At 34.9% G+C, this 27,715-nt stretch overlaps 1 protein-coding gene across 3 annotated transcripts in view; it reads left to right on the forward strand.

Moving 5' to 3' along the window:
• The first annotated feature begins 1,818 nt into the window (after positions 1–1,818).
• Positions 1,819–27,715, forward strand: part of LOC149541765 (delta-1-pyrroline-5-carboxylate synthase-like) — a 214,169-nt gene continuing 188,272 nt past the window's right edge. Inside the window, exons 1-2 of one of the 3 annotated variants that reach the window (XM_089796875.1) lie at positions 1,819–1,992; positions 2,145–2,198. In XM_089796875.1, coding sequence (XP_089653001.1) covers positions 2,148–2,198 — 51 coding nt within the window. In that variant the 5' untranslated portion in view covers positions 1,819–1,992; positions 2,145–2,147. Of the gene's footprint in view, positions 2,199–27,715 lie in introns of all 3 variants that reach the window. The other 2 variants (XM_089796874.1, XM_089796876.1) reach the window with 2 other exon arrangements.

Genomic DNA, 27,715 nt, shown 5'->3' on the forward strand with positions numbered 1-27,715 from the left:
ATGACAGTCACATAAAATCTTAAAAATGCCAAATAACATATAACCTCCTTGAAGTAAATTTCATTTACCATTAGCTTGTCTAATACACATAAATCCACAACCAAATTATAATCATAGTTATCATTGAAATAATTTTTGCATCTTAAAATTAAACAATTATTTCAAATACAATATTTGTAATTATTGATCTAAAAATTTATTTAACAATTATAATATTAATACCAAATATTATAATATATTATTTTAAAAAGTTAAATTTATATCAAATTAAAATAGAACATAAAGAATTCATCTTTTTATTTCATTCTATATTTAAATCTAAAATGTGAAATGATATTTTTTTATAAAGTAAAATTAAAGAGTGAGATACAAAATAAAGTATATATTGTGTAAAATTAGAAAAGTAAAAAATGTAGAATTAAAATATATTGAATGAAAATAAAATAATAATTTCTTTTCCTACCAATACCTTTGTTATCTTCAAATTCAATTTCAAGGTCATGACCTATACTTATGGAAGAAAAGTTCACATTATTTTGAAAAATATGTAGGATGTACCATATTCATGCTAGGTGCAATTCTAGGTATTTAATCAATGCCCATCTTTTGTATGTGATGAAATAATCCCAAAAATGAGTATACCCAAGTATCTATATTTTGTTTCTTATGTAAGACTTACCAAATTGCTACCACATAATCTCTATGATGATATAAATTATGTGTTTAATTGTTATATTCATAATTTGGAATATCTATAATATTAGTCTTATATGAATGAGCCAAGGTTGCAAGTTAAAATATTTAAGGTGTGTTTGATTTTTGTATATATGATTGTGATGGAATAGTATGTTGCTTTTGTTTGATCACTAGGGGCCTGTTTGGCAACGCGAATACAAGCGAAATAGGCATATGTCTATTCCTAAAATTTTGAATTCTTTGTTTGGATGCATTCAATCGGAATTGGAATATGAAATAAAATTGGAATATGTATTCCAATTTTGGCCCAAAAATGAGGTTTTGCAATTCCACCCAAATAGGTGGAATTGGAATATGTATTCCTATTCCAGTTTTATTTATTTTAGAAAAGATAAATTTTTGGGTCCGCAAATTCTTCATCAAATTCTAGCTGAACCAAATAGAGAATAGGTATACGTACCCTCATTTTCTATTCCAGAATAGCTATTCCTATTCCCGTAGCCAAACGGGCCCTAGGTTCACTGATTGAGAGACAAGGGATGGAAGGGGAGGGAACTCATAATTGAAATTAGCTAAAACCTTGCACTATTTGGTGAAAGTGCTAGTTTTGAATGAATGAAAGATTTTAATAACATCCACGAGGCTAGAGTAGCCTATGGGACCCACACAATAAACCCCCAAGGAAGGAGAGAATCAAATCTAGCTATAGGCTTTTGGTTAACTTGTCTTTCCGTTACTGAGTTTTGCTAATCAAAGCCGTTGTTCTCTTCACTTGATACTCCTCAAATAAGTAGTTTAGATCTCTATTCTCTAATAGCTCTGCATACCTCGATCTGATGTTACTATATGTCGGACATTCCTTGACAAAGTGGTGCTCCGTCTCTACCACTCCCATATTGTGTCTATCCACTCTTTTTTTGGATCCTGTCATCTACCCGTTTCACACCTCAACTAGTGTGAACTAATTTTGATTTGGGCTATCAACATTTTTGCTCTCCAATTAATAAGTGCCCTTGTATAGACCTTTTCATCATGACTAGAAGTGGAATTAAATTCTTTAGTATGGTAAGATTTTTTTTCACCCCTCGTATCTAATCAAGATGATATTGGCAAATTTTCAATATGACGACAACTTCCACAACTTTGAAGGAGAGGAGGAACCTTGATACGGTGAAATGTTTTGACTACCATGTGGACAATAGGTAGAACCTTTTAAAGGTTAATCACCAGATGACCTTTTAAGGTTGATATCCTGATCGGCATCCTTATCATCGGGCCGTTTACTTGTTTCTCAAGGTATGCTCAGCACACTGAAAATTTTAATTTTTAAAAAAATCCACGGGAAATAGAGCCTGGTCAAAGTTTCTCACTTCTGGGCTACCAGCTCTGAATTGAGGAGACCAACCCTCCATCTTGTTCATTTTCTTTTTCCGGGTTGCCTGTGGCAGACAATGGATCCGTCTCGGGCCTTTGTCAAAGATGCCAAGCGTGTAATAATTAAGGTAAGTAAACTTGAGTCTACACTATTGAAGTTAAATTGCACATTCAGTCTGATTTCATTTCATGTTTTTTGAAATGTAGCTTTTAGGGCCTTTCGATGTCACATTATTAGCATGTCTTCATCATTGGGTCAGTTCTGAGCATATTGAGTTGTCTACAATTTATCAGATTTTTGTTCGTTTTGTTCCTCTATAGTGCTGTCAGATTTGTTTCCATATACTCCTGTTGACATCAATATTGGCGGTGTGATGGTCATTGTAGTTTAGACCAAAAAAAAATCATTTATTGAACGTTTAAAAGTATAGTGAAAACAAAAAGCAGCATTTAGATTTTACTTTTCGCTTGTTGTTTTGCAAGAAAATTCGAATTAAAGCTTACTTCCCATGTAGTTGGATCTTGAACATTTCTCGTTTTAACTTCTATCCAAAGCGGTGCAAATTTTTTGGAATCAGTTGGCTTGAACTGTTATTACAGTAGACTTTTCTCCTCTGGGCGTCTAGACTGATGTAGGATTTGGGTTATATTGTTTATTTTTTTAATAGATAAACAAGTCCTTTAATTACCAGGTAGTGAACCGCTCTTTTAAATGCTTCACAGTGTCTGTGGTAGTGAAATATTTTAGGATAAGCTGAGAAGCTAATCAATTCATTAGATCTTCAATTCATCGAAAGTCAACTCTACTTATCAGTATTAACACAAAGACATCAATTCAGTATTAGTTTCAAGACCAAATCAATTAGGGCTAAGATGAAAATAATCATTTGGATACAAAATTATAGTTATCATTATGACTAGTATACTTGATTAATGATTGTAATTGTTGGGTGAATATTTTGCAACCGACAATTTTGGGTAAAATCCAGTCGCAAAATAGGATAACCAGCCACAGCATGTGAGACAAAGTCTCTCCTATTTTAAAGGGAAGACTCCCCTTTCCCACCATTCCTTGGATCAACTCAAGGTAAGCAAGAAGTTGAGAGATTTTGTAAAAAAGTGTTACTAATATTTTTTCCTCTTAACTTTCAAGAAAGAATCCACTTACCCGTGGAGCAAGTAATGGGCAGGGTGAAATCTCTAACTACACTTCTATCGAAAGTTGAAATTGGTGATACCAATAGACCAACACTAACTCAAAGGCTAGCTAAAAGTGTACCAATTTGGCTCTAAGTCCAATCGTAGTTCTATATGAATAAGCTTTACTAGTAGGGGACAAAGACTTTTAAAAGTAAAGATAACTATTTTGTGAATCAAGAAAGAGACATAAACCATAGACAAAGCTTCTAACTATATATCTCCACAATTGCTCCTAGTCAAAGCTCTGGCTCCAATTGCTTCTTAACTCGTTTTATACTCAATTATCAAGAACACAATGTTACACAAATCAAAGATAACACATGCAAATTACAGACAAAGCTTCTAATTCGCACAAGTAACAATCTCACTCAATCAAAGTAGAGTCTCAATTGCTCTTTTGTATTCACTATTCTATCAAAATAGTGCTACACAAACAAAGCTCTGCTGGCATAATTTCTCTAGAGCTCTCTTGCATATAATAAAAGATAAAAAATAAGATTTTACAATGAGGGGACACTCCTTTATATAGGCAAAGGAGTTGAGAAAAAGATGGAGGAAAAATTGGGAGCAACTCAACCAACTTTGACTTAGTCTAACTAGAAGAGAAATTATTGGGTTACATGCAACTGCACATGCAACTTGCATTACATGTAATTACATCTTTTCATGCAATGCATCTTCTTTGATCTACAAACAAAAATAAAAACAAAATAACAATCTTAAATATTGTTCTTTAGTTCCTTGAACTTGATTATAACATCACGCACTGTAGGAAGATAAAAAGTCTTCGTTGTCTTCGATATTGCCTCTATCCTTATTGCATCTGCATATGCTGATTGCACAACTTTAGAATTCGCTACTAGGTAATCTAGCAAGTGTTTTGTCGAATATTTATTAAGGACAAATTTGTCCATCGTGTGAGAACCAAAATCTTCAAAATCTAAATCAATATTGATCCTAATTGTATATTCTGAACTTGCCCTTTCAATTGTAATCAAATTACCATGTTTATCAAGAACCTGACATCCCATTTGTGCTAAATCACATGTGACACCTGTTTCTATTGATTAGCAATCTCCAAGACCTGTTTGCAACTTTGTAACCTGTTTTCTTAGTGTTTCTTGTTTATAATTCATAAGCCCTTGATACCTGAAGAACGTTTCACAGAATGGAAGAATATCACATGAAACCATGGCATCTAAATCAAATTTAGCAATCTCATCCAAGTCATTGAGAATCTCCTTCAAATCATTTGCTTCTTGAGTCAAGGAGGAAATCAAGTTTTGCTCCATAAGAACTACAATTGTTTCTGTAATGGCTCAAACTCCTTCAGAGATGACTTCTCCTATCCAAGACTTGGCGGCATCATCAACTTTCTTTCCTTAGATGTCTGAGACACAGTAACAAAACTTTGAGAAGATTGTTGCCGAATGACTTCATTTAAGCAAGTAATTTCCTGTTTGAGTTGATTCTTCTTTTCCCATAATTCATGATTGCTTTTTGATACATTAGCTAATGCATCTTGAGCATCTTGCAAACAACTCAAACGTGACTGCTTCCCGATTTTTACCTCAGTGAACTTGTAATCAAAATGGGTAAGTTCTTCAATAGGTTTGTCCACCAGTGGCCCAACAACTTCGACAAACTTGGTTTTCTTCAAATCAGCTAAGATCCTTGAAACAATCTTATCTTTCAAAGATTTGGACTTAGTTTTCTTTACAGGAAGGTTATCCAAAGTTACAACTACTTTCCTTCTCTTCATTGTAATTCTGCTCAACCATGTAGGCAAGCTGAAACTTTCATCTGTGGAAGCAGGTACAGTGGAGACCATTGACATTGATTCTAATTGTATCTCCGTTGTGACTGAACAAGATTCAGTCTGCATAGCTGAATTCATAAGTGCATGATGAGAGGATTTTGTCATGAAAAGCTCAAAACCTATTAGAGATACATCAAGTTGAGAAACTTGACCCTTTGTAAGAGTTGGAAAATCCTCAAACAGACTTCCCAATGTTCATTTTGTTCATTTGCTAGAATAAGAGGAGCAACTGAAGAAATAGGAAGAGCCAATGTATTGACTTTTGAAACTGGAATAGAAGGTGTGAAAACAATGGAAAATGAATCCACATCATCATCTATCTTATTTAGAAAAGATGCTTCATGCATGGATGGTGCATGAGTTTGGGCAGGTCTCGGGGGAGATATGGTCATTGCTTCTCCTTCTTTCTCATCTTCATCTGATTCTTCTTTTGATTGTTTGTCTAACTCCTTTGACTCCTCCTCTAACTCTTGAATTGGTTCAGGGATTTGAGATGACTTGATCCCTTTCCGCCCTTTAACTTGAATTTAAAGGACTTCTTCACATCAGAAAAAGAAGCTCCATCTTTTCCTGTAATTTCCAGCTGTGATTTCCTTCTAAGAGGGCCAAAGCTTCCACAATCCAAAACCTATTTCGGATTAACTCTTGTTAGGCCTTTAATTTTCAGCCACTTGTTGGTGTTTGCTAAAATGGATTGAAATCTATCAAGGATAGATGTACCTTCTTTCTGCTGTCATTGAATGGGAAAAGGGCACCTTTTATCAAAACCACCTAATGATATTTTGAATCAAGAATGTTGCCATCATCTTCGATTTGGAAATCTGATGGGATCTCAAGCATGTTAAGATCAATAATTTGCTACAATGTTAATCTGCAATAATCCATCTTCATTATATCTAGTTCTGTTCACATATCAATCCAAACATCCTTGATGCAATGAACATGCATAAAAGCCCTCTTGATTTGAGAATCCATTTCTCGGTAATAAAAGTCAAATCTGACTTTAAATTTCTTCAAAGTGATTAACCACAATTCTACTTCCATATTTTTTGCTTTATGTACATAATGGATCAAATAATTACCAATCACCAAGGGTTTGGCAAAAGAAATACCAAAACTAGGCCTATGCAAAGCATGCTGATCAGACTGAACTTCCATTAGAATGATTCTATTACTAGCATATCTAGGTAAGGTATACGACTCACCTTTAAAGTATCCAACCCTCAAGTAAGTAAAAGTTAGAAACTGGATAAAAATACAACCATACTGATTTACCTTTCCCAAGCTTCATCAGATACCCTTTTGATGGATAACTGTTTATCAAACAGACATCGGAAATGCCCAAAGAAAACATCTTGAATTTTTCTGTAATATAACTTAGTATTAGTCAGAGTGATCTGATCATAGTAATCCCAAACTGGAATCTGAAGACGATCTCCTTTGGTTGAGAGTCTAGAGAAAGATCCCATGGCAGCAATGATGTAAACAAGGTAGGAATTCATGTAGAAAGACACTGAAGTCCCTACATTGAGCAATTGTTGACAGAGTGTAGTGCTAACCAATTCTCTTTAAAAGATATGTTCTTTGTTCTCCATGATTTGGAAGATGAATTTATACATCCATGGTTCAAAATCAGTGGGATCTTTAAGACCACCAATCCTGCTAAGAAGAATGATAAGGTTTTTCTACTCCTGTTAGAAATTAGACCTGTGAATGGTCTTTGGCCATTTCAAAAAGTTGTTCCTCTTGGTATCCAACCAACATTGATTCACATACTTTTGATAATCTCCCTTCTTATTCCATATTTCCAAAGATGATTCTTTGGTTAGATCTACGCATTTTGCATTATGTGGTACTTTGAAAATTTGCTCGATAACTTCTGGATCAAGACTAATAATAACCCTACCATGAGCATCCTTGATTGTCTTTGACCTTGGGCTGAAATGTTTTGCACATCCAAGAACAAACTCAGGTTCCATGGCAGCCATGGGAAATGTAGATACCAAGTGAATATGACTTCTCTTGATATGTTTCATCTCATGAACAACAGGAGTTTCTACTATTCATAGAAAATCAGTCATGTCCACGTGTCCAATCTTTGTGTCTAACACGTCAAGAATAGATGTGACTTGAGATGGAGTTGCATGAGCCAACTCTTTATCAAACTGGTATTTCATTTTGCCCTTAGATTTAGAGGGTGAGGGCATCTCTTGCACTTGTGCTGTAATACAAAAATCCCAAAACATAAACATATCATCAGAGAAAATCGCCATACAGGTTGATTATTGATCAGCAACAAAGGTTCGAGTATGGATTTGATACTTTGTAGACCCAATGAGATGATCTCAAAAGAGATATCATATACGTATGCAATGAATGGAAATGGAAGGTGGTATGAAGTATTATGAAAATGAAAAATGAAGGAGATGAATATGTGTGAAGGTGGTGATGGAACCCAGGATTTCGTTATTTTATTGATCAAATGTTGTGGAGAGGTTTCTTTCTTTTACTTTGATGAAGAAGTGATGATACAGTTTGCAGCAGGGGCACCTATGTTTTTAGTCTGAGAGGTTTTTGCTCATATATTTTTTCAAGGGAAATATTCATTTTGTACCAGACATGGAAAAGATAGATACAAGATAACGAGGGAGGACACTGCAATCTAGATTGTGCACTTCTATCAGTTGACAAAGAAGGAACACTTACAGATTGTGTGATCAGCCATACCAGGATTTGATAGAGCTCCTCCTTGCAGCATGATGAATATGGTCAACTTCTTGATACATTGGGGCTAATATCACACTGAGGTTCAATTTCCTTGAAATACTCACAGAAAGAATAATCATGAAAAGGTTTCTTCTCAGCTTTCAAATCTGTTTCAAATCTGGATCACCATGAGAGGATGTAGACACACTCGAAAATGAAATAAGTCTCATCCAAAAGCCTGTAGAAGTTATAAATCATCAATCAATTAATACACTGGATTATTCATGATTAAGACAGCATGCCAACAATGGGATTGCCTAGATTTGAATTGTTCAGAGGGATAGGTTGGCTGGGCCTCCTATTGTTGATAAAGTTCGTCTTGAAAAAATATATGGCATGTGTAGAGTTCTCTGTGGCCAGAGGAAGCATGTTGTTTTGAGCATACTCACATATTATGTTTGTCTTTGATAGCAATGGATAAGGAGCACATCATATGATTGACGGCAGAAACTTAAAACGGGAGAGGGGCGCCAGAATGTGTTTTCAGAACCGCACAATGATTATAAATGGTGAATGACTGCAAGGTCACAAACTTAAGTACTAGCAGCATCAGATATATCTGCGATAGAAACCCACCCGAATCTGAGAACACATGGTTGAGGGGATATCTTCATTGAATACTGAGGAATTTTGATTAATATTTTGCGTGCTTATTGATATGTTGTTTGCTTGCAGGTCTGTGCATTGCGTAGCAGCAGGCTTTCATAGAAGCGTCTTTACAGTTCACCATATTTCCGCGATGAGGTTATCAGATTTTTGAATAAAAACTTGGGAGAAAAGTGGATTTATCAGAAATAAACTCGTGGTTTCAGACTGGGCCAGCAGCGTGCATGCGAATGAAAGAGGAGGCCATCTAGCGTCTAAAGTTTAATGCTGGAAATAAAAAATTTCACAAGACTGTACGTGTTTGGAAAACCCGCGGGACAGGAACTTGGATGCTTGAAGTTTTATTAAATTTTCCCATTTATGCAAGATTTGCGCAACGAGATCGCACGCAGAAGTCTTCAGATGAACATCGTCGGGGATAAGAGAGGAAGCATTGTGAGTCGCGAATGGAAGGATGGAGTCCTTTGCATTCGATTTTGTATAACCAGGAATGCATCACCGACAACTAGAATGCTCAAAACGATGTACATTTAGAATGCAAGTCTCTGCCCGATGAAGAAACATTAAAGGAGTAATTAAGCTAGCGGATATTTTCAGCTTACATAAAGTTATGTTAAAGTTTTTTAACAATAGGTTAGTTTTTATTATGAAAGGATGCGGTGTTTGGAAGAACAACCGACACCCCTTACTTGTTTATAAATATATGTAAAGTAGAACCAAGGAGGGGACAATACATTCAATTTTCATACTTTGGACCATTTCTTGGCCTATCTTATGATGTAATATATTTTCTCATCGGCAAAGGAGTAACCTGTTGAACCAAGCCTGTGGACGGCGGATTTTTGAGTCAATCTCATTTGATCCTGATATATTTGCTGTGGATAGATCATCCTTAAGGAGTGTCTCTACTTATAATTTTCAGGCATAATTTGTAAGCACATTTATTTTATTTGCATTAGAGTTTAACTCATTATTAAATTGTGTCCTTTATAAATGTCTTTTATTTATATTTTATAAATATTTTAATATTTGGAATAGTGGACGGGATCATTACTGCATTTTAAATTTGATAATCATAAATATCGGGAAATAATTTATTGTTTCCGTATTTATGTCTAATTTGTCTCAGTAAGAGTTAAAGTGCATTTTAGACTTATTTAAAATTGTATTTAAATAATTGATCCATCGCATCTGATTATTAAAATTGTTTATAATTCAAATATATTAGATTTTATAAAGTTGTACGTTTCAATCGATAATTTTGACTCTATTGCCCATTTAATTAAGCACTGGTCTTTCGCTCTTAATTCATAATCCATATGCAAGCAAATGTCTTACTTCTTTCCTTTGAGGAATAAGTATATTCATCTTTCATTTTAATTTATATCTATACTTTATTTAAAATGATATTTCCATCATTTATTCTTGTTCTCAGTTTATAAATCGCAAGTTTAAAGTTTCCCTATATTTCTTGCCATTTGGAAAACGTTTATTGTATTCGCACTCTGATTGATCTGTTTTAAGTGTCTTGGATTTAAGTATTTCGTCCAGGATCAGGTACACCCGCCACGGTCTTGCAAAGCCGGAAGCGCAGGGGATTTAGATTACATTGATCAATCCCGTCAAGTTGGCCTCAACCGGTTGGATATCCCAGCATCGAGCAGGCAAGGCTCGTAGGATTCCAATCTGCGGTTTTGGGAACCAATAGGTGGAATGCATGGGAATGCATGCAAATGGAGATTGCTGATTTTTAAAAAGTGACTTAGGTTTTCAAGATGTTATTGCATGGAAAATGGATTACATGTAAATGCAACATGTAATGAGGGATGAAAAGTGAGATGACATGCGAATGTAGATGAAAAATGAGCTTACATGTAAGTGTAGATAACAGATGAGATGCAAAGTGTGTAATGACACGGGAAGTTGAAAAACATGTATTTGCTCATAGAGGCGTAAGTGCATATGGAAAGATGGAAATAGAATGTTATGATGCTTTTGTATGAAATGGAACTTGACGAAGTTCTTGGGAAAGAACTTGCAACTTCTCCAAAATGGAGAAAAACTGAAAAGCAAACACAAAAAAAAAACTTCAAAAGAAAAACGTACTTTTGGCAAATGACTCAAACATGTCAACAAGCAAAGCAGTTCAATATGCAATTTCGAATTTAGAGTTTAGGAAAAAATCAAAAACATGAACATGAACCATTTCATCATTTTTAAAGGAAAACACACTTTCCATGACAACAAAATCAACTAGTGTAAATCATCAAGCTAAAATATGCATAAAATCAGCAAGATAAGCACAAATTTATTAGCAAGAAGGAAAATGTCTACTTACATGATGATTATGTGCCAAAAATGAAGGAGGGAAAAGCTCAAATATTGAGAAATTCTCCAACAAACTTAGATCTTTTCAAACTTTGCAAAAGGAATCTGCAAGATGCAGCAAATGAGGCATTTTTGATGCACAATGCCAAAAATGTGCCCTAAGTATGCTCCCAACTTCAATGTTTTTGTTCAATGCAAGCTCTTGGGACGTTTTTGGGGGAAAAAATGTAAATCTCTAAGTGCATTACATGTAAATTTTTCACTTCCAAATGTAAAAACGTGATGCTTGGTGTAATGCAAATGAATGAATGTGCTAAAACGTCTCTTTTCCAAGCCAAAACGTGAGTCAAAATGACAAATTTTAGGCATTTTTTACCAAATTGTACCCTTGAATGGAGTAAAAAATGACATTTTATTTGCATGAAGTTTAAAGCTTGAAAACATTTAGATTTGCAAAAACGACCCTATAGGAGAAGATTTGAAGAAAATCCATGGAAGAAATGAAGCAAAAACACCAAAAACATGTTCTTGAAAGCCAAATGCATGAAGTTTTTCCAAAATGGGTTTTGGAAGGGCAAATACATGTGTTCCAATGCAAAACACATTTTTTAGAGGTGTATGCATATATTAAAAATGTTATTATGAAGCAAATCACACCTTTTTGGTGCATATGCATGTTCAAGTTACATGCATATGCAACTCAAAGCAAAAGTTCACCTTTTTGCATATTCATATAACACATGTAGCTCAACTTTTTGATGTCATTGCACATTTTAAGTGAGTTTACATGCAATAGCATACAAAAGGTCCACTTTAAAGTGATTTGCACTTTTAAATTGAGTTTTACATGCAATTGCATCAAAAAGGTCCACTTTTAAGTGATTTACACTTTTAAGTTGAGTTTTACATGTAGTTGCATAAAAAAGGTCCATTGTTAGATGTAATTGCACATTTTAGTTATTCATTTAAACACATGTCAATTTAATTTTGATAAAATATTATTTAAGTGGGACAAAAATTATATTTACATTATCATATTAACGATATGTGTAAATATAATTTAATAAATAATATTTACTAGAGCATTTGATTTAAATAACAAAAATTAAATTGAACTATATAGTTAATATAGTCACTTAAGTGAAAAATCAAAAAGTAAACTCAACTTAAAAATATAATATAAAGTGCACTATAGTTACTTTAAGTGAAAATTTAATTGATAAAGTAACTTAAAAATATAACATAAAGTGAGTTTAAGTTATATTTTTCAAAAAGTGAATGCCAAATTAAAAATATAACATGATATTTTAAATTCGTGCAGGTGCATAAAAAAAATCTACTTTTTGGGCATTAAAATGGTCATATCTTTTGTCTGACAACTCCAATTAAGCTCTAGGTTGGATCAAATTGAAGGGAAAACCGAAAGCAATGACTTGAGCAAAATGAAAGTACTAAAAACCAACAAACACACACACTCAAAAACAAAGAAAAAGATGACGAAGGCCTAAAAAATCAAGCATAGGTTCGACAAACAAGAAAATGAAAAAGACTTGATGAAAGCCTTAAGTAAAAGAGCCCATTATATCAATTGGTACCAATTGGTTGATCAATACTAACCAATTAAATAATGAACTTAACTTAGAGAAATGCGAAACTAGTTTGAAAAAAGTTTCGTACTATTTTCTACATACTATATCCCTTGCACTATCTGGCATTTAAATCGATACAGAGTTTTTGGTGTGTATTTGTAAATTATGAAGAACAAAAATTGAACATAAACTATTATAGTATTTCACAAGGGAAAAAGAGCACCACAATTGTGGCTAGGTCCACACTAAGTAGAGGAATTGTACTGATTAAACAAAAGTTGAGTTACAATGATACATCAACATATCTAAAGACAACCCACTACAAGTAATATGAAGAGAAATCAGTGTTGGAGAGAAAGGTGTCCATTGGCATTCAATTCAACAATCTCCACCTAAAGTTCAACAGATGACTGATCCAATCAATTGCTGTATTGCTGTTTCAGCTCTTCTTAACGAGCTCAAGAGAAGTCTGGGCACATTTGAACTTCTCTTTGGGTACAACCTTGGTCAAGATATCTACTGGATTGACCTTTGTGTCTATCTTTGCAACCCTTAGCTTGCCTTCTTCAACGCGTGACGAACAAAGTGAGCATGTATGCTAATATGCTTAGAATAACGCAAAGAGGAATGGTTATGAGCTATAAAAATGATGCTACGACTATCATCAAATAAAACATAGTCGCTTTGTTGACATTTGAAATCACTAAACAATTGTTGGAGCCAAATCATTTTCCTTACACCTTCGGAAAGGGCCAAATACTCAGTCTCAGCAGAAGGAAGAGCAATGAAATGTTGCAGCCTTGAGACCCAACTAATGGAAGCTCAACAAACATGAAAGCATAACTAGTGGTAGATCTTCGTTTATGTAAATCTCCGGCAAGATTAGAATCAATGAAACCTTGCCGTTGTACATTATTGCTACCAAAACATAAAACATAATCAGAAGTGCCTTTAAGATATCGTAATATCCATTTAACTGCTTCTCAATGAGACTTTCTGGGGTTGCTTTTGAACCTACTCAGATGCAGTGCAAGGCAAGAGAACCCCTAGAGGAGATATCCTAGCCCCCAACAATTAACTACATAGCGAAATATAAACAATAACATAGAGATTTAGATCCACAAAAATGCCAATTCTCATAATAGAATTATGAAATTTATATCCAACATGCCTAGTTGTAAGGCCTTCCAGGTTGCGGCCAAATACATCAAGAAATTACAATAACAGTTCTGCAAGATCTCGCAAGATCCAACTCCTAGCTAGACCCGATCTTTAGCAGTACAACAATATGGTAGAAACCCCAAGAAGAATCTAAACTTGTGCTTGCAAGCCACCAAGCAACCCTTTTGTTTCCCAAGCCCACACTTAGCTACTAGCTCTGCTCAACTTTGCTCCTCTCAGCTACTCCTAGCTTCCTCCATGCTGAACAAGTAATGACTTTAGACTTCTCAAGACCCTTTACTTATACTAAACTAAGTCATAGGTTGGCCTAGCAAGTTACATTAAATAAACACTCACATTAAATACACCCTCAAGCCACAAGTTGGCCTGACAACAGACATTAAATACATGAAATAACTAAATACTTAAGACAAACCCCAAGTTTACGATGCATAACTAACTCATATGACAACATAGGAGTATGCACCCATAAGCATAGATCCATTTACCATCCATCAATCCAAATCTAAGAGTGCACACATCAACTCCCTTGGATCAAAACTCGCGAATACAATCTCCAATGTTTGCCAATAAATTAGGAACACGCGACCAACATTGACCAAAATGGCTCTAACTTCAAGGCGATTACTCCAATCATCATGCGCACTTAGGACAAGGTTGCCTAATATATCTTGAACATATTCCCAATTGCACAAACCATAACTCCACAAATTTGAGCTCGAAGCCCCTGCATATAGGATGACTGACTACACTAGGATGCTCTTGCATTAGACACCCTAGGTGCGAAGAAAAGATGTTCTTAACAGGTGGAAGAACATCGTTTAAGGTTCAACACGTAAACCTTGAAGTGGTTCTTCACATACATGTCCTCCAAGTGATCAATGTGCACACTCTTGTATTTGTTCCACTTCCGCAAATCCTTTTCAACAACTTTCATCTGTTTTCTTTGATTCTTCACATTTGTTTTTAGTGTGCAATAGGTTTGTTTTCCATGCTGATCTCTAACCCTTTGAGAATCCTTCAATTCAACTTGGCTACCAAAATGCAGGTTTCTCCTTCCAAGTTTTGCATTCAGCAAGGGAATCAAGTAATGCTTCCTGCCACCCTTCTCCCCAATAAACACATTCTTGACAAAATTATGCACTGCTTTGCAATCATACCTGTCAAGGTCTACCAAGTAATATGTGACATCTAGTCATGTCCACAATATCACACAACACTTGATCAACATATTGTCCAATCTAGAAATTAACAAGATATTGCTTCATTACTTCAAAAGCATCTCATTTTGTAACCAATTGATCTTATAAGGACAAGGATGTCTCACTCTCTTCAAACCAAGTTTTTGAACCATCTCTATAGCAACTAGGTTATTAGTATTACCACCATCCACAATTATTCTAACATTTACCTCAAGACTGACAACGAGTCCTGAACAAATTACTCCTTTGACAAGGTTGCAACACCACCTTTCTAAGCAACACTCTCTGAATCAAAAAGCTCCCCCCCTCCTGCTCGGGTTCATTCAATAAATGATCAACCTCATTCACCACAATAGTTCTTCTATCGCTAGCCTTCTGTAAACATTCAAATGTTCTGCGTCGTCCACATTTGTAGCAAGTACCCTTAAGTGCACCTCTGTCTGTTCTCTTCCTTTGTTCAACAGGTTTTGGTTCATCTTCAACAATCTGTTTATCCTTCAACAAGTTTTCCTTTTTTTGTTTCCCACAAGAACTACCTTAATGTCTTCTCTTCAATTTCTCTTTTGCCTTTAGAGCATATTGATAAACATCCTCAACTGAAGCAATATTCAACATACCAATCTCATCTTGAATTTTCAATCTCAAACCATTAATATATCTAGCCACCTTTTCTTTAGAAAGTTCTCTATGTCTAGACCGAATAGCCAGTTTGTAAAACTCCTTAGTGTAATCCTTCACAAACATATCCTTCTATTTCAAATTCTGCAATCTTTTAACAATTCAAGTTCATAATCAACAAGATTGAACTTAGTGTTCAATTTCGTAACCATCAACCTCCATTTAGTGATCTTCATTTCACCTTCTTCTTCACTATCTCTTTGCAATTCTTTCCACCATAGAGCATCATGTCCTTTTAACTTAGTCTGTGCCAACCTCACTCTAGGCGGATCTCCAATATCCTCTAACTCAAAGTAGTCTTCCAATTTACCAATCCAATCAATCAGGTTTTCAAGATTCAAAATACTTGGGGAATTAGAAACATCCATCTTGTGCTTCAACTTTAACTGAGATCCAGATCTATCCAACTAATCAGCAATGTCGTCCATAGGTCTCTCCATGTGATCAATTTTTTCTTCACCACTAGATCGAACATCCTCAAAGTCTTCAACAACTTCTTCATAACCATCTTCAGTACCCACATACCTAGGTACACCAATAATAACTTTCATGATCTCATTTTTCATCAACTCCATCTCAGATTTTAAATGTGATCTAACCTTTTTTGAAATCCTAGTCTACACAATATCATAGAGATCATCAACCGCCCTAGGGTCCAATCTTCTCGGAGGCATCTTCCGAGATCTTCTCAAACCCAAAGCAATAAATCCACAAGATCAACTAGCTCTGATAATCTCCAACGAAATCAAACCTTCGCTCTAATACCACTTGATGCAGTGCTAGGTAGGAGAATTGTTGAGAAATTTAGCCTCATAGTGAATTGAAGCAAATTCCATATGTAATATGTGCTAATATATATATGTCCGTGTTGATGGATTTATGTTGATATCCATAAATATATCATTCTAGAAATATCATACTGAGATTATATCTCTTCATATCCCTAAGAGCATAATGTGTTCTATATCAATCTTCTCCAACTAAGAGGGAGTGTTAAGATTATAGTTACAATTGGATTGATTTAATCTTAACATACAATGTTGATATAATATATTGTATATATAATATTATAATTATACTAAATATATTTAATATTATATAATATATATTATATATATATATATATATATATGTATTAGATTATACATATATACTGTATATAATACATATGTTATATTGTGATTTATATTGTTAATATATATTAACTAATAATGATTAATCATAGAGATAGGTTTCCTACTCTTATATTTATAAGAGATTGGGATCTGCATTTGGAACATACCTATAACAATGGTAGTGTAATTACATTTGTAGAAACCGAGCCATGTTTACTAAACATGGTATCGGAGCCAACTGCAAATGTAAGAGGAAAGATGAATTGTTAATGGTGAGGCTTGTCAATCTTTGTCATTATCTACTGTGGACCAAAGTGACATTGAGTGTGGAGGGACAATGCATTGGCTGTTCCGTATAAACAGTGGGGAGAGTAGATTTGCAGTATGGTCATTCCTTTGATATGTAGAATCGATATGACAGGAGAATAAAAGAGTTGTTCAGATTGCTGGGCGATGAAGAAAACTATAGACCTTGTGGAAGGAATTATCGGTTCAAAGATTGGCTCAACTGATGGGTGTTCGAAGTGTTGTCAAATCACGCTATTCTCAGCCCTGAAAGAGAAGCTCAGGTCAAGTGCAAGTAGTAGATATCGTGAACAAGATGAAGGTGGAGTTACAATGTACCATAGTTATTGTGTTGCCTAGGAAGCATCCACAAGTTTGTTTTTGTGAATGTTTAAGACTTCCAACTTATTTATGATATCAAGTAGAACAATCGGGAGGGGTAAATGAATGAGTTTCTAAGTAGATTAAAGTTTATAACCTCATGATTGAGGAAGACATCAATTGACATGCAATTATTGCATCCCAGCAGAATCAAGAGGACATGTATAAACATTGAATCCAATGCTAGTAACATGTGACCTAGCATTGACCGTGCAAGATAGACAAGGAAATGTTAAAAAAAGAAATCTACAGTGGAAAAGCAGGCAATACATGGTTTGAGTATCCACATAATAATAGTTTGGCGACAATTGCAAACCAATTGGTACCCGATAATATTGGCAGAGTTTCATTGAGAAGATGGGAAGATACCATATGATAGATAACACTACCAAAGAAATGTGATCCAAAACAAAATTTAGAGATACACAAATGAGAAGAGGCAACTGGAGTCAAGCATGGCAGTGCCGAAGAAGTATGATGACTACTTCAAAATGGGAATGAAAGAGCAAATTTCCAAACTGGGGTGAGAAGGAAATTTGTCATAGCCAGTCTTTGGAATACACGTTTGCACATATTTTCAAAAGAATCTTCGACAGAATGAAGGGTGGATATGCTTTCACACTTGCATAATTAAACAAATGAGATGTTCCAAAGATACTGTGTGACCATGTCACTTGCAAAGTGTAAGCACAAAGCAGGGTATACAAATTGTGAAGAGTATCTTAAGACATTCTCCATTAGCAATTGTTAGACTTTATCAACTTCATTGGATCACGCCATCAATCTCTGGAACACTTTGGCTTCACATATCAGTTTGTCCACAATAGTATGGAAAAGGGCAGTGACAAATCAATGAAATTACCACATGCCCCTATGTTAGCAGTGGTGATGTCAGTTCATATCAAAACGAAATTGAGCCAAACACTTCCTAATACCATTAGCAAGTATGAGATGTTCGAGTTCTTGCAAACATTATTTCATTAATATGAATATATTATTGTTTGGATTAAATATTACACGAGGAACTACATGGTGTGGAACATTTTTGAAAATCAAATGTTTCTTTACCAATTGAAAACCCAATCCGTATTGCTTCATTCGAGTCTTAAGATGTGGTGTAGGTGATTTTGCAAGGCACAATTCTTGAAAGATAATTATATATAATGTATTATATTTCATGTTATTAAGGAATATATTGCTTTAAGTGTCTTTGAGGGTAAGAGATGTCACCTATGAACAATTAGAGGGAAAGACATAATAAAAAGAGTAGAAAATAGATATTGAAAAGAATGTGATAAGTAATGAAAATGAAATCTACCCCTCATCGAACTCTAAACCTCATATGATCTAATGGTCAACCATCATTGAAAGTTCGAATTTCAGGTTCTTTTCTTTCTGACCAAAGTTTACGATGGTTAAACTATTATAATAATTATATTGATTATTGGTATAGAATTAATTCATTATGAATTAAGTATTTATAATGTTCTTGTAATAATAATATTATTATTGAGAATAATTATTATATGTGATTTTTATTTTTTCTAAGAACTATATGCCTTGATTTTTCTTTAGAGATTGTTCTTGTAAAAAGAGGGAGATTGAGATTCAGAGGGAGATCGATATTTCAGGCAACTTTAAAAGAGAGGGAGCACATAGAGGATATGATTCAGTGAACCTTGGTGATCTTGATCATATTAATTTAGAGGGAGTAAACCACATTGTGATAGATTCACTAATGATATAAATTTCGAATACGCAAATTGCAAGATGTGTGTAATATAGGTTTAATCAAAAGATCAAACAAATACCTTTGCATGAACAAAGGGAATTTGGGTTGTTGTGAGACGCTAATGAAGTTCTTTAGAATTCATTTGAACCATCTACGAGTCTCTCTTTGATGAATGAAACTCAATGTATGAGTTGTAGATTCATACACGTGGCACAATCATACTCAATCAAGATATTGGCATATTGTGGACGAGTTTGAGAAAATGTAAGGACATGTTGCTTCTACTATTAAGCTAAATGAATGTTTGGACCTTCAATGGACGAAAAGAGCAAGTTGGAACTTAGAAAGGAGTAGTCATATTTGATACAAAAAACCTTATTTAGAGGGAAGATGTTCCATTCTCAAATAATCTAAGAAGACAATTTATGTATCTTCATGTGTAGATAAGTATTCTTATCTTTTACATTTATCTACTTTTTGTAGTCTCTCTTATTTGTAGTCTCTCTTATTTGTAGTTCTATACATACTATAAGGGTTATTTGCCTTGATCTTTTCCTTTAAGTTGAGGATATTCTTATAGAAAAAGAAGGTTGATACTTTACATATGTAATTAAATATTGTGCAAACTCAATCTAATGATAGTAACTCCAAAGACCCTGATGATCAAGAAGGATAAAGTGAGGCTCTTGAAACAAATATCTTTGATGATTATGAGATCCTTCTACATTAAGAGGGAGTATAGGAGCTTAAAAGATTGATACTCAGAGGGAGTCTAGAAATACATGTGTGTGATTGCATGATTTTGATGGGCCTACTCCTATATCATGAGGAAGTAATGACTTATCATTAGAATGTTGGAAGATTGATATCAAATTTAAAGGAAGTTCAAAAGACATCCTTGAGCGAAGAGAGCTTCTGATGGAGTAACTAGAGGACCTAACTTCCCAGGATCATTGTTGAGAGGGAGAATTTTGAGGTGCAATCCTTTTTGAATGATATCTTCTCTATGAGGATAAGTTCTAATTAAAATTCCTTGTAATGCATTCTTCTTTGTTAGAGAGAATTGAGGTGAAAGCCTTTGTACCACCCTTTGACTTGGTTCATAGGTGGTTACTATTTTGCATATGATATGTAATGAAGGTGACAATCTTTCATTGATGTATATAAACAAAAGGTAATCATTGTAAGATGACAATCTTATAAATGGTAGACTTGTTATCATGAGAGAATTCATTAAGTTGTTCCAACAGAAAGATTAAATTTTTGCTATTGTGTTTTATGAAAGGTGACAATTTTTTATATGTGTGAGGTCACTATTGTAAGGTGACAACTTTATCAATAGTTGATCTATCTCCTAACACCAAAATGTATTGGAACAAGGGTTATCATGGTTCTTTGGGCCGGATTTTGCTGGAAACTTTGATAATCAACTCATCACGGTTCTTTGGGTCGGATTTTGCCAGACACCATGAAAATCAGTTTGTTATGGTACTTCGGGCCGGATCTTGCCAGACACTATAACTTAAATCTATCATAGACCACACTTAAGTTGGTGTTCAAATCTTGTATTATAATTGCTTTAATTCTCTCTTTGCTAAATTTAGCCTCATAGTGAATTGAAACAAATTCCATATGTAATATATGTTAATATATATGTGTGCGTTGGTGGATTTATGTTGATATCCTTAAATATACCATTCTAGGAATATCATATTGAGATGATATCTCTTCATATCCTTAAGAGCATAATGTGTTCTATATCAATCCTCTCTAACTAAGAGGGAATGTTAAGATTATAGTTATAGTCGGATTGATTTAATCTTAATATATAATGTTGATACGATATATTATATATATAATATTATAATTATACTATATATATAATATTATATGTGTATTATATTATACATATATACTATATATAATACATATATTATATTGTGATTTATATAATTAATATATATTAACTAATAATGATTAATCATAGAGACATGTCTTCTAATCTTATATTTATAAGAGATTGGGATATGCATTTCGAACATATCTATAACAATGATAGTGTAATTACATTTGCAGAAACCAATCCATGTTTACTCAACAAGAATCCCCATAGGAGATATCCTAGCCCCCAACAATTAACCACACAATAGAATATAAACAATAACACAGATTTAGATCCCCAACAATGCCAATTCTCATAATAGAATCATAAGATTTATATTCAACATGCCCGGCTGTAATGTCTCCAGGTTATGGTTGAATACATCAGAAAATTACAATAATAGTTCTGCAAGATCTCGCAAGATCCAACTCCTAGCTAGCCCAGATCTGTAATAGCACAACAATTTGGTAGAATCCCAAGAAGAATCTAAACTTGTACGTGCAAGCTACCAAGCAACCTTCTTGTTTGTTTTTCAAGGCCACACTTAGCTACTAGCTTTGCTCAACTTTGCTTCTCCTAGCTACTCCTTGCTTCCTCTATGCTGAATGAATAATGACTCTAGACTTCTCAAGACTCTCTACTTATATTAAACCAAGCCATAGGTCGGCTTAGCAAGTTACATTAAATAAACACTCACATTAAATATACCCTCAAGCCATAAGTCGGGCTGACAAAAAACATTAAATAATTAAATAGGACATGCTCCAAGTTTGCAATGCATAACTAACCCATATGACAATGTAAGAGTATGTGCCCATAGGTATAGATCCATGTGCCATCCATCAGTCCAAATCCAAGAGTACACCCATCAACTTCATCGAATCAAAGCTCGCAAATATAATATCCAATGTCTCCCAGTAAAAGAGGAACACGCGACCAACAGTCACCAAAAGGGCTCTAACTTCAAGGCAATTACTCCAATCATCATGTGCACTTAGGACAAGGTTCCCTAATATGTCTCGAACACATCTCCAATTGCACAAACCATAACTCCACAAATCCGAGCTCGAAACCCCTGCATACAGGATTGTTGACTACTCTAGGATGCTCCTACATCATACTCATAACTCCCACATCGTCGGGCCGCATGGAAACCATGACATACATAATGCTACCAACTGTAGATTAATAAGGAATAGCTTCCATAAATTCCTTGTCCTCTTGTGTTTTTGGACATAAATTAGACGTTAAATGGAAATGAGCAGCAAAAGGAGTAGAAACCACCTTAGCATCAAGCATACCAAATCTGCCTATTACTTTGTCAATGTATGCCTTTGTGACAACAAAATCTCCTTTCTTCTATCTCTAGTGATCATGATGCCAAGAATCTTCTTAGCTGCCCGTAAGTCCATCACAAACCTTCTTGCCAATTGTTCTTTTAACTCATGAACAATCCTTGTACTTGTACCAGCTACCAACGTGTTATCAACATAGAGTAGGAGAATGGCAAACACACCATTAGGAAGTTGCTTGAAATAAACACATGAATGTGATTCACACCTTGTGAAGTTTTGTTCAACCATGAAGTGATCAAATTCAAAATATGATTGCCTCGAACTCAGCATTAGGAACTTGCTTGACATAAACACGTGGATCTAACTCATACCTTGTGAAGTTTTGTTCAAGCATGAAGAAAATCAAATTTTAAATACCACCGTCTTGAGGCTTGCTTGAGCCTATACAAGCTCTGGTTCAATCTACAGCAAAGGTGTTTTTGTCATTTTTTGATGACTCCTTGAGGCTGCTCCATATATAGCTTCTCATCCACATCACTATTTAAGAATGTGGTCTTAACATCGAGCTGCTCCAATTCAAGATCCCATACAGCTGCCAATCCCAAGACTATTTGTATAGTCGTCATCTTAACAACTGATGAGAAGATTTCTTTGAAACACCGTTTTACTACTAGTTTAGCCTTGTAGTATTTATTGCCTTTTTCTCCTTCTTTGAATTGGTACATCTACTTGTTCTTAAGTGGTCTTCAATTTGGTGGAAGAGTTACCAAATCCCGAATCTTGTTTGTTTGAAGGACTCCATTTCATCCTGCATTGTCTCCTTCCATTTTGCACAATCAACAACCTTGCAAGCTTCATTATAACTTGGGGGTTCAATCTCATCTAAAATTCAAATTTCAGGCTCAACTTTCTCAGAGAATAGTAATTCACATTTAAATATTTGGTAGGCATCCTTCACTACCCTGTAGCCTATCTTAATTGAGGTATTGAATTTTCTGTTTCTATCTTTAACAAAGTCAATTAATCTAGGAATTAATTCGACTGAAGAACCAATAACTGTTGCTCTTCTATTCATATTTTGAAGACTCCCCTCACTATTATGTTCAGATGGTATAGTCCCCTGTTTCTATGTCTTATTAGCTTGGGAATTGATGTCTTACTTAGTTTGCAGAATGGGTGATTCTACCTGAGAGACATCCAAGTCTTGTTCCTTGTGGGCAAAATTTGTGCACGCATTTGAGAATCTTAATTTGCCTTGCGATTTGTGTTTGCGACTCATGGTAGTCATGGGACAATTCTGGAATTCTACCTGTGTTCAACAGAATGAAGTGTATGATCCATTATTTGTCTTAGCTCATGTTGTGGCTCATTAATTGTTGCTTGCGCAAGCTGCCAATCATGCGTTGTGACAACGTCTAAGTCTGTTGAAACATCCCCGCGTTTTGGCCTTTGTTCAACATTTTGATCAATGTTATTTGGAGTCAAAGCTCTGCTATCAAGCTCATGTTTTCGTTGTAGAGAGGACTTGACATTTGCCATGTCATTGTTTGCTAAGACAAATGGGTTCATTGTGGCATGTCTTTGAGCATCTTTGTGATTATGAAGCTATGTAGAAGATGCTAAGCGCGGTGGGTAAGGAATGTTGTCCATCGTGTTCCTAGCGATGATAAATGCAAATCCCCAATCCTGTTTTCATTTGTGTCAGGACTATTCAATTGTAGGGGATCGCCATGTTAGATTGATTTTGAATTTTTTTTCTCTCGAGTCCGTCCCGTCTGAGAAGAGCATTTCATTGGACTTTGGAGAAGTCGATTGTTATCTACAAAAAAAATGCCAATCATTGCCTGTGATATTGTAGCTGTGTGTCCGTGCGAGGAATTAGTGCCATTGTTGGTAATATCTATTAGAGGGATATATTCTTTGACATATGTCTCTTCATTCAAATTAGGAAACATAGTCTCATTGAAAACTATATCTTTTCTCCTAATAATCTTCTTATCTGTTAAGCTCCAAAGTCTGAACCCAAGTGATCTTCTCCATGCCCAAGAAATATGCATTGTTGTGATTTGGGATCCAACTTGCTCCTCTTCTCTTTAGGAATATGAACAAAGGCTGGACAACCAAAAACTCGAAGGTGTGAATATGAAATCTTTCTACCTAGCCATTCCTCTTCTGGAATTCTGAAATCCAAGCATGATGAAGGACTCTAATTAATTAGATATTCTGCTGTATCACATGCTCTAGACCATAATTCTTTACCTAAGCCAACATTTGAAAGCATGCACCGAGCTTTCTTAAGGATGGTTCTATTAAGCCTTTCCGCTGCCCCATTTTCTTAAGGGGTGAAGGGGACAACTTTCACCCTTCAAATGCCATTATCTGCACAAAGCTATCAAACTTTAACAAACAAAATTCACTGCCTGTATCCATATTCAAGCATTTAATTTTGTGACCGCTTTGGTTTTGAACAAGGGCTTTGAAAATTTTGAATTTTAAAAATGCTTCAGAAATTCTAGACATCATATAAATCCAAACTTTCCTAGTACAATGATCAAGGAAAATAACAAAGTAGCTTGCACCTCTGAAAGAAGTTACCTCGGTAGGACAAAAGACATTCGAGTGCACTAGTTCCAATGGTGTGGTCTTGAGATCATGTCCATCCTTCAAGAAGCTGATCTGTCTTTGTTTTCAATAGAGACAATGTTTGTAAATCCAAATTTGCTGATTGAAGACCTTGTAGTTGATCCCATTTGAGCATAATCTCAAACCCCTTCTTGCTCATGTGGCCTAACCTTTGATGCCAAAGAGCCACATTGCTGCCCACAACGGTCATAGCAGCTCCTCCTTTAGTAGGACTTTTGAAAAGATACAAACTACCAACCTTATTGCCTTTGGCAATAATCATGGAACCTTTGGTTACTTTCCAAGAATTCAGAAGAAAAGAGGTATGGCAGCCTTGTGTGAGTAGCTGACTAATTGAAATCAGATTTTTCCTTAATTTGGGAACACGGTGATCTTTCAACACCCATTGACATTCTCCTTCCAGCTGCAAGATAACATCACCTTTTTTGACTATTTCACATGACTTGTTATAACTGAGAAACACTTTCTGAAACTGCCTTTCTTGGTAATATGTAAAATATTCCATGCAAGAGGTAGAATGAAAAGAAGCTCCAAAATCTAACACCCAAGAATCTGAAGAGGTGTCTGATGTTGTAAGGACTAAGACACTATCATTCTTGTCATAGGCCATATTGGCTTTGCTATTCCACACTTTTTCTTGGGCCCTTTTGTAAGACTAGCAATTTCTATTCAAATGTCCAACCTTTCCACAAAACCAACATTCACTATTTCTGCCTCTTGACTTCGATCTCTTTGTAGATTTAGATTGTCTCCGGTTATGATTGTTGCCTCTACTATGGGTTCTTCCCCCATTTTCAATGTTGACCTTAGAGCATTACTGGGTGAAGGCTGTTGATGCTTTCTCCTCATATCTTTGCTTAGTAGAGTTGGCTACTGCCATCACAACTCCTTTCCAGTTGTTTGTTAACGAGCACATCAATAGGATAGCCTTGATCTCATATCCAAATTGATATTCACCGAAGTTAATTGATTAGGTAAGGTGTTGAATTCATTAAGGTGGTTCAAAATAACTCCACCTTCTCTTATTTTCAGATTGTATAATCTTTTCATATTAAAGATTTTATTGGATGCTGAAGCCATTTCATACTGTAATGACCTTGCTCAAATCTGACCTTAAAATGCTGATTGAAGGCTCGAAGGATTTTGTCAAACACTTTGCATACAATGGGTCATATGACTGATATAACTTTTCAGTTTGCTAAAATGACTCTTCTCTTCAATTTGCATCAGTAAGAATGCTTGCAGGAAGACTCTAGATTGTCTAAACAATGACCTAACATGAATTTGCAACTAATTTTGGCAATATTCAATGCATATATATGATCTAAGCATGAGAAATGAACACCTACAGCCAACTGGCATTTTTACAAACAATAGGTATGCAAACTAACTAGCTGATAATAAATGATATTGAATTGCTCAAATGACACCAGCAACTATTATCTCCTTAATTGCAATGATACCAATAATGCCAAATGGCAAATAAAGACAAGTACAATGTAAAATAGTAAAGTGCTGAAGCTATATTTTGTACTCAGCTGAAAACATACATTTCTTAGAAAATATGCCAAATGCCAAATGAAAGGTGAAGAACCTGATTGTAGATGGCTGTAATAATTTTTACCAATGCTGAAGATGCCAACACCCAAGCCAAAGTCACCCCAAATCTGAAAATGTACTTCCTTGCAAATTTTCGAAAATGTCAAGGAGTTTTGAAAAATTCCTTAAAAATAAATCATTGCATTTTGGAACTCCAAAATACACCTATCTTATTCTCCTCGACGATAGAAATCCAATGCAAAAATACCCAAAATGATATGTTGAGTAATGAGGAAGATATGAACAAAAATGTGGTTCCAAAGCCCTATCCTGAAATTCTGAAAATTGGATTAGACTTGTACCAAAAATGAACCAGCTGCTATAAATCTTTCCTCCACCACAATTAAGTCTTCTAAAGATGTCTTGCAATCAATCCATGACTTAAAATGAATAATCCTCAAAAAATGCTCTTCTTCTATAATTTCGGGTCTGCTGAAAGAAGCCTCCTAAAATTTCGGATCTGCTAAAAATGGCTTCCTATAATTTTGGACTTGCTAAAACAGCCTCCTATAATTTCAGCCCTGCTAAAAATGGCTTCTTATAATTTTGGACCTTCTAAAAACGGCCTCCTATAATTTTGGCTCTGCTAAAAATGCCTCTTGAAATGCTGAAAATGGCCTTAGGCCCAATGATGCCCTAGCTGAAGTGACTATAGTATTACTTCCAAATGTGCAACCCTTCAGAAGATATTCCACTTCCTCAGTTACGCAAATCTAAGGGAGACTTCGTTCCCAAAGACCAATAGACTATTTGAAGACCAACTGGGCTCCACAATAGATTATATGACTGAATCACAATCTGATGTCAAGAGAGAAATACAAATTGGATCTAGAAGTCACTTAAACATTCTAGAAGCATCCAAATATTCTTATGAAATAAAGTGCACTTTTATAAAATATTACTTTATAATAAAAAGTGCATCTCAACATCAAATTATAAAATTGGGCCCGAATAAAGTAACTTTACTTTATAACAAACATAGGCCCAAATCATTAATCAACTGTAAGGACAAAATACTGCCAAATAGTCGCTGGTTGACTCTCCACATCACCACCAGTCTATGAGAGCCTGTGATAGACTAATCCGGCACGCTAAATGATGTCAGCCAAAATGGGGACATGACACATACATGGAAGACTATTTCACCCATAATTATTTAGAAGTCTTTTCAGTTGTGACGTTGAACAACATGTTACTAGACAATGAAAGAATGATTATTGCTTTCGCCCTCTTGTCCATCTTTACCCAATCTTCATCTGATATCGTTGTCGACTTCTTTGGTTTGCTTTCTAATGCAAGCGAAAGATCTTGCTTAATCAATAGAGATTCCATCTGCACCTTCC

The sequence above is a fragment of the Cupressus sempervirens genome, chromosome 8 (genome assembly GCF_028749045.1).
Source record: "Cupressus sempervirens isolate cs-2001-9-10 chromosome 8, ASM2874904v1, whole genome shotgun sequence".
Lineage (NCBI taxonomy): Eukaryota > Viridiplantae > Streptophyta > Pinopsida > Cupressales > Cupressaceae > Cupressus > Cupressus sempervirens.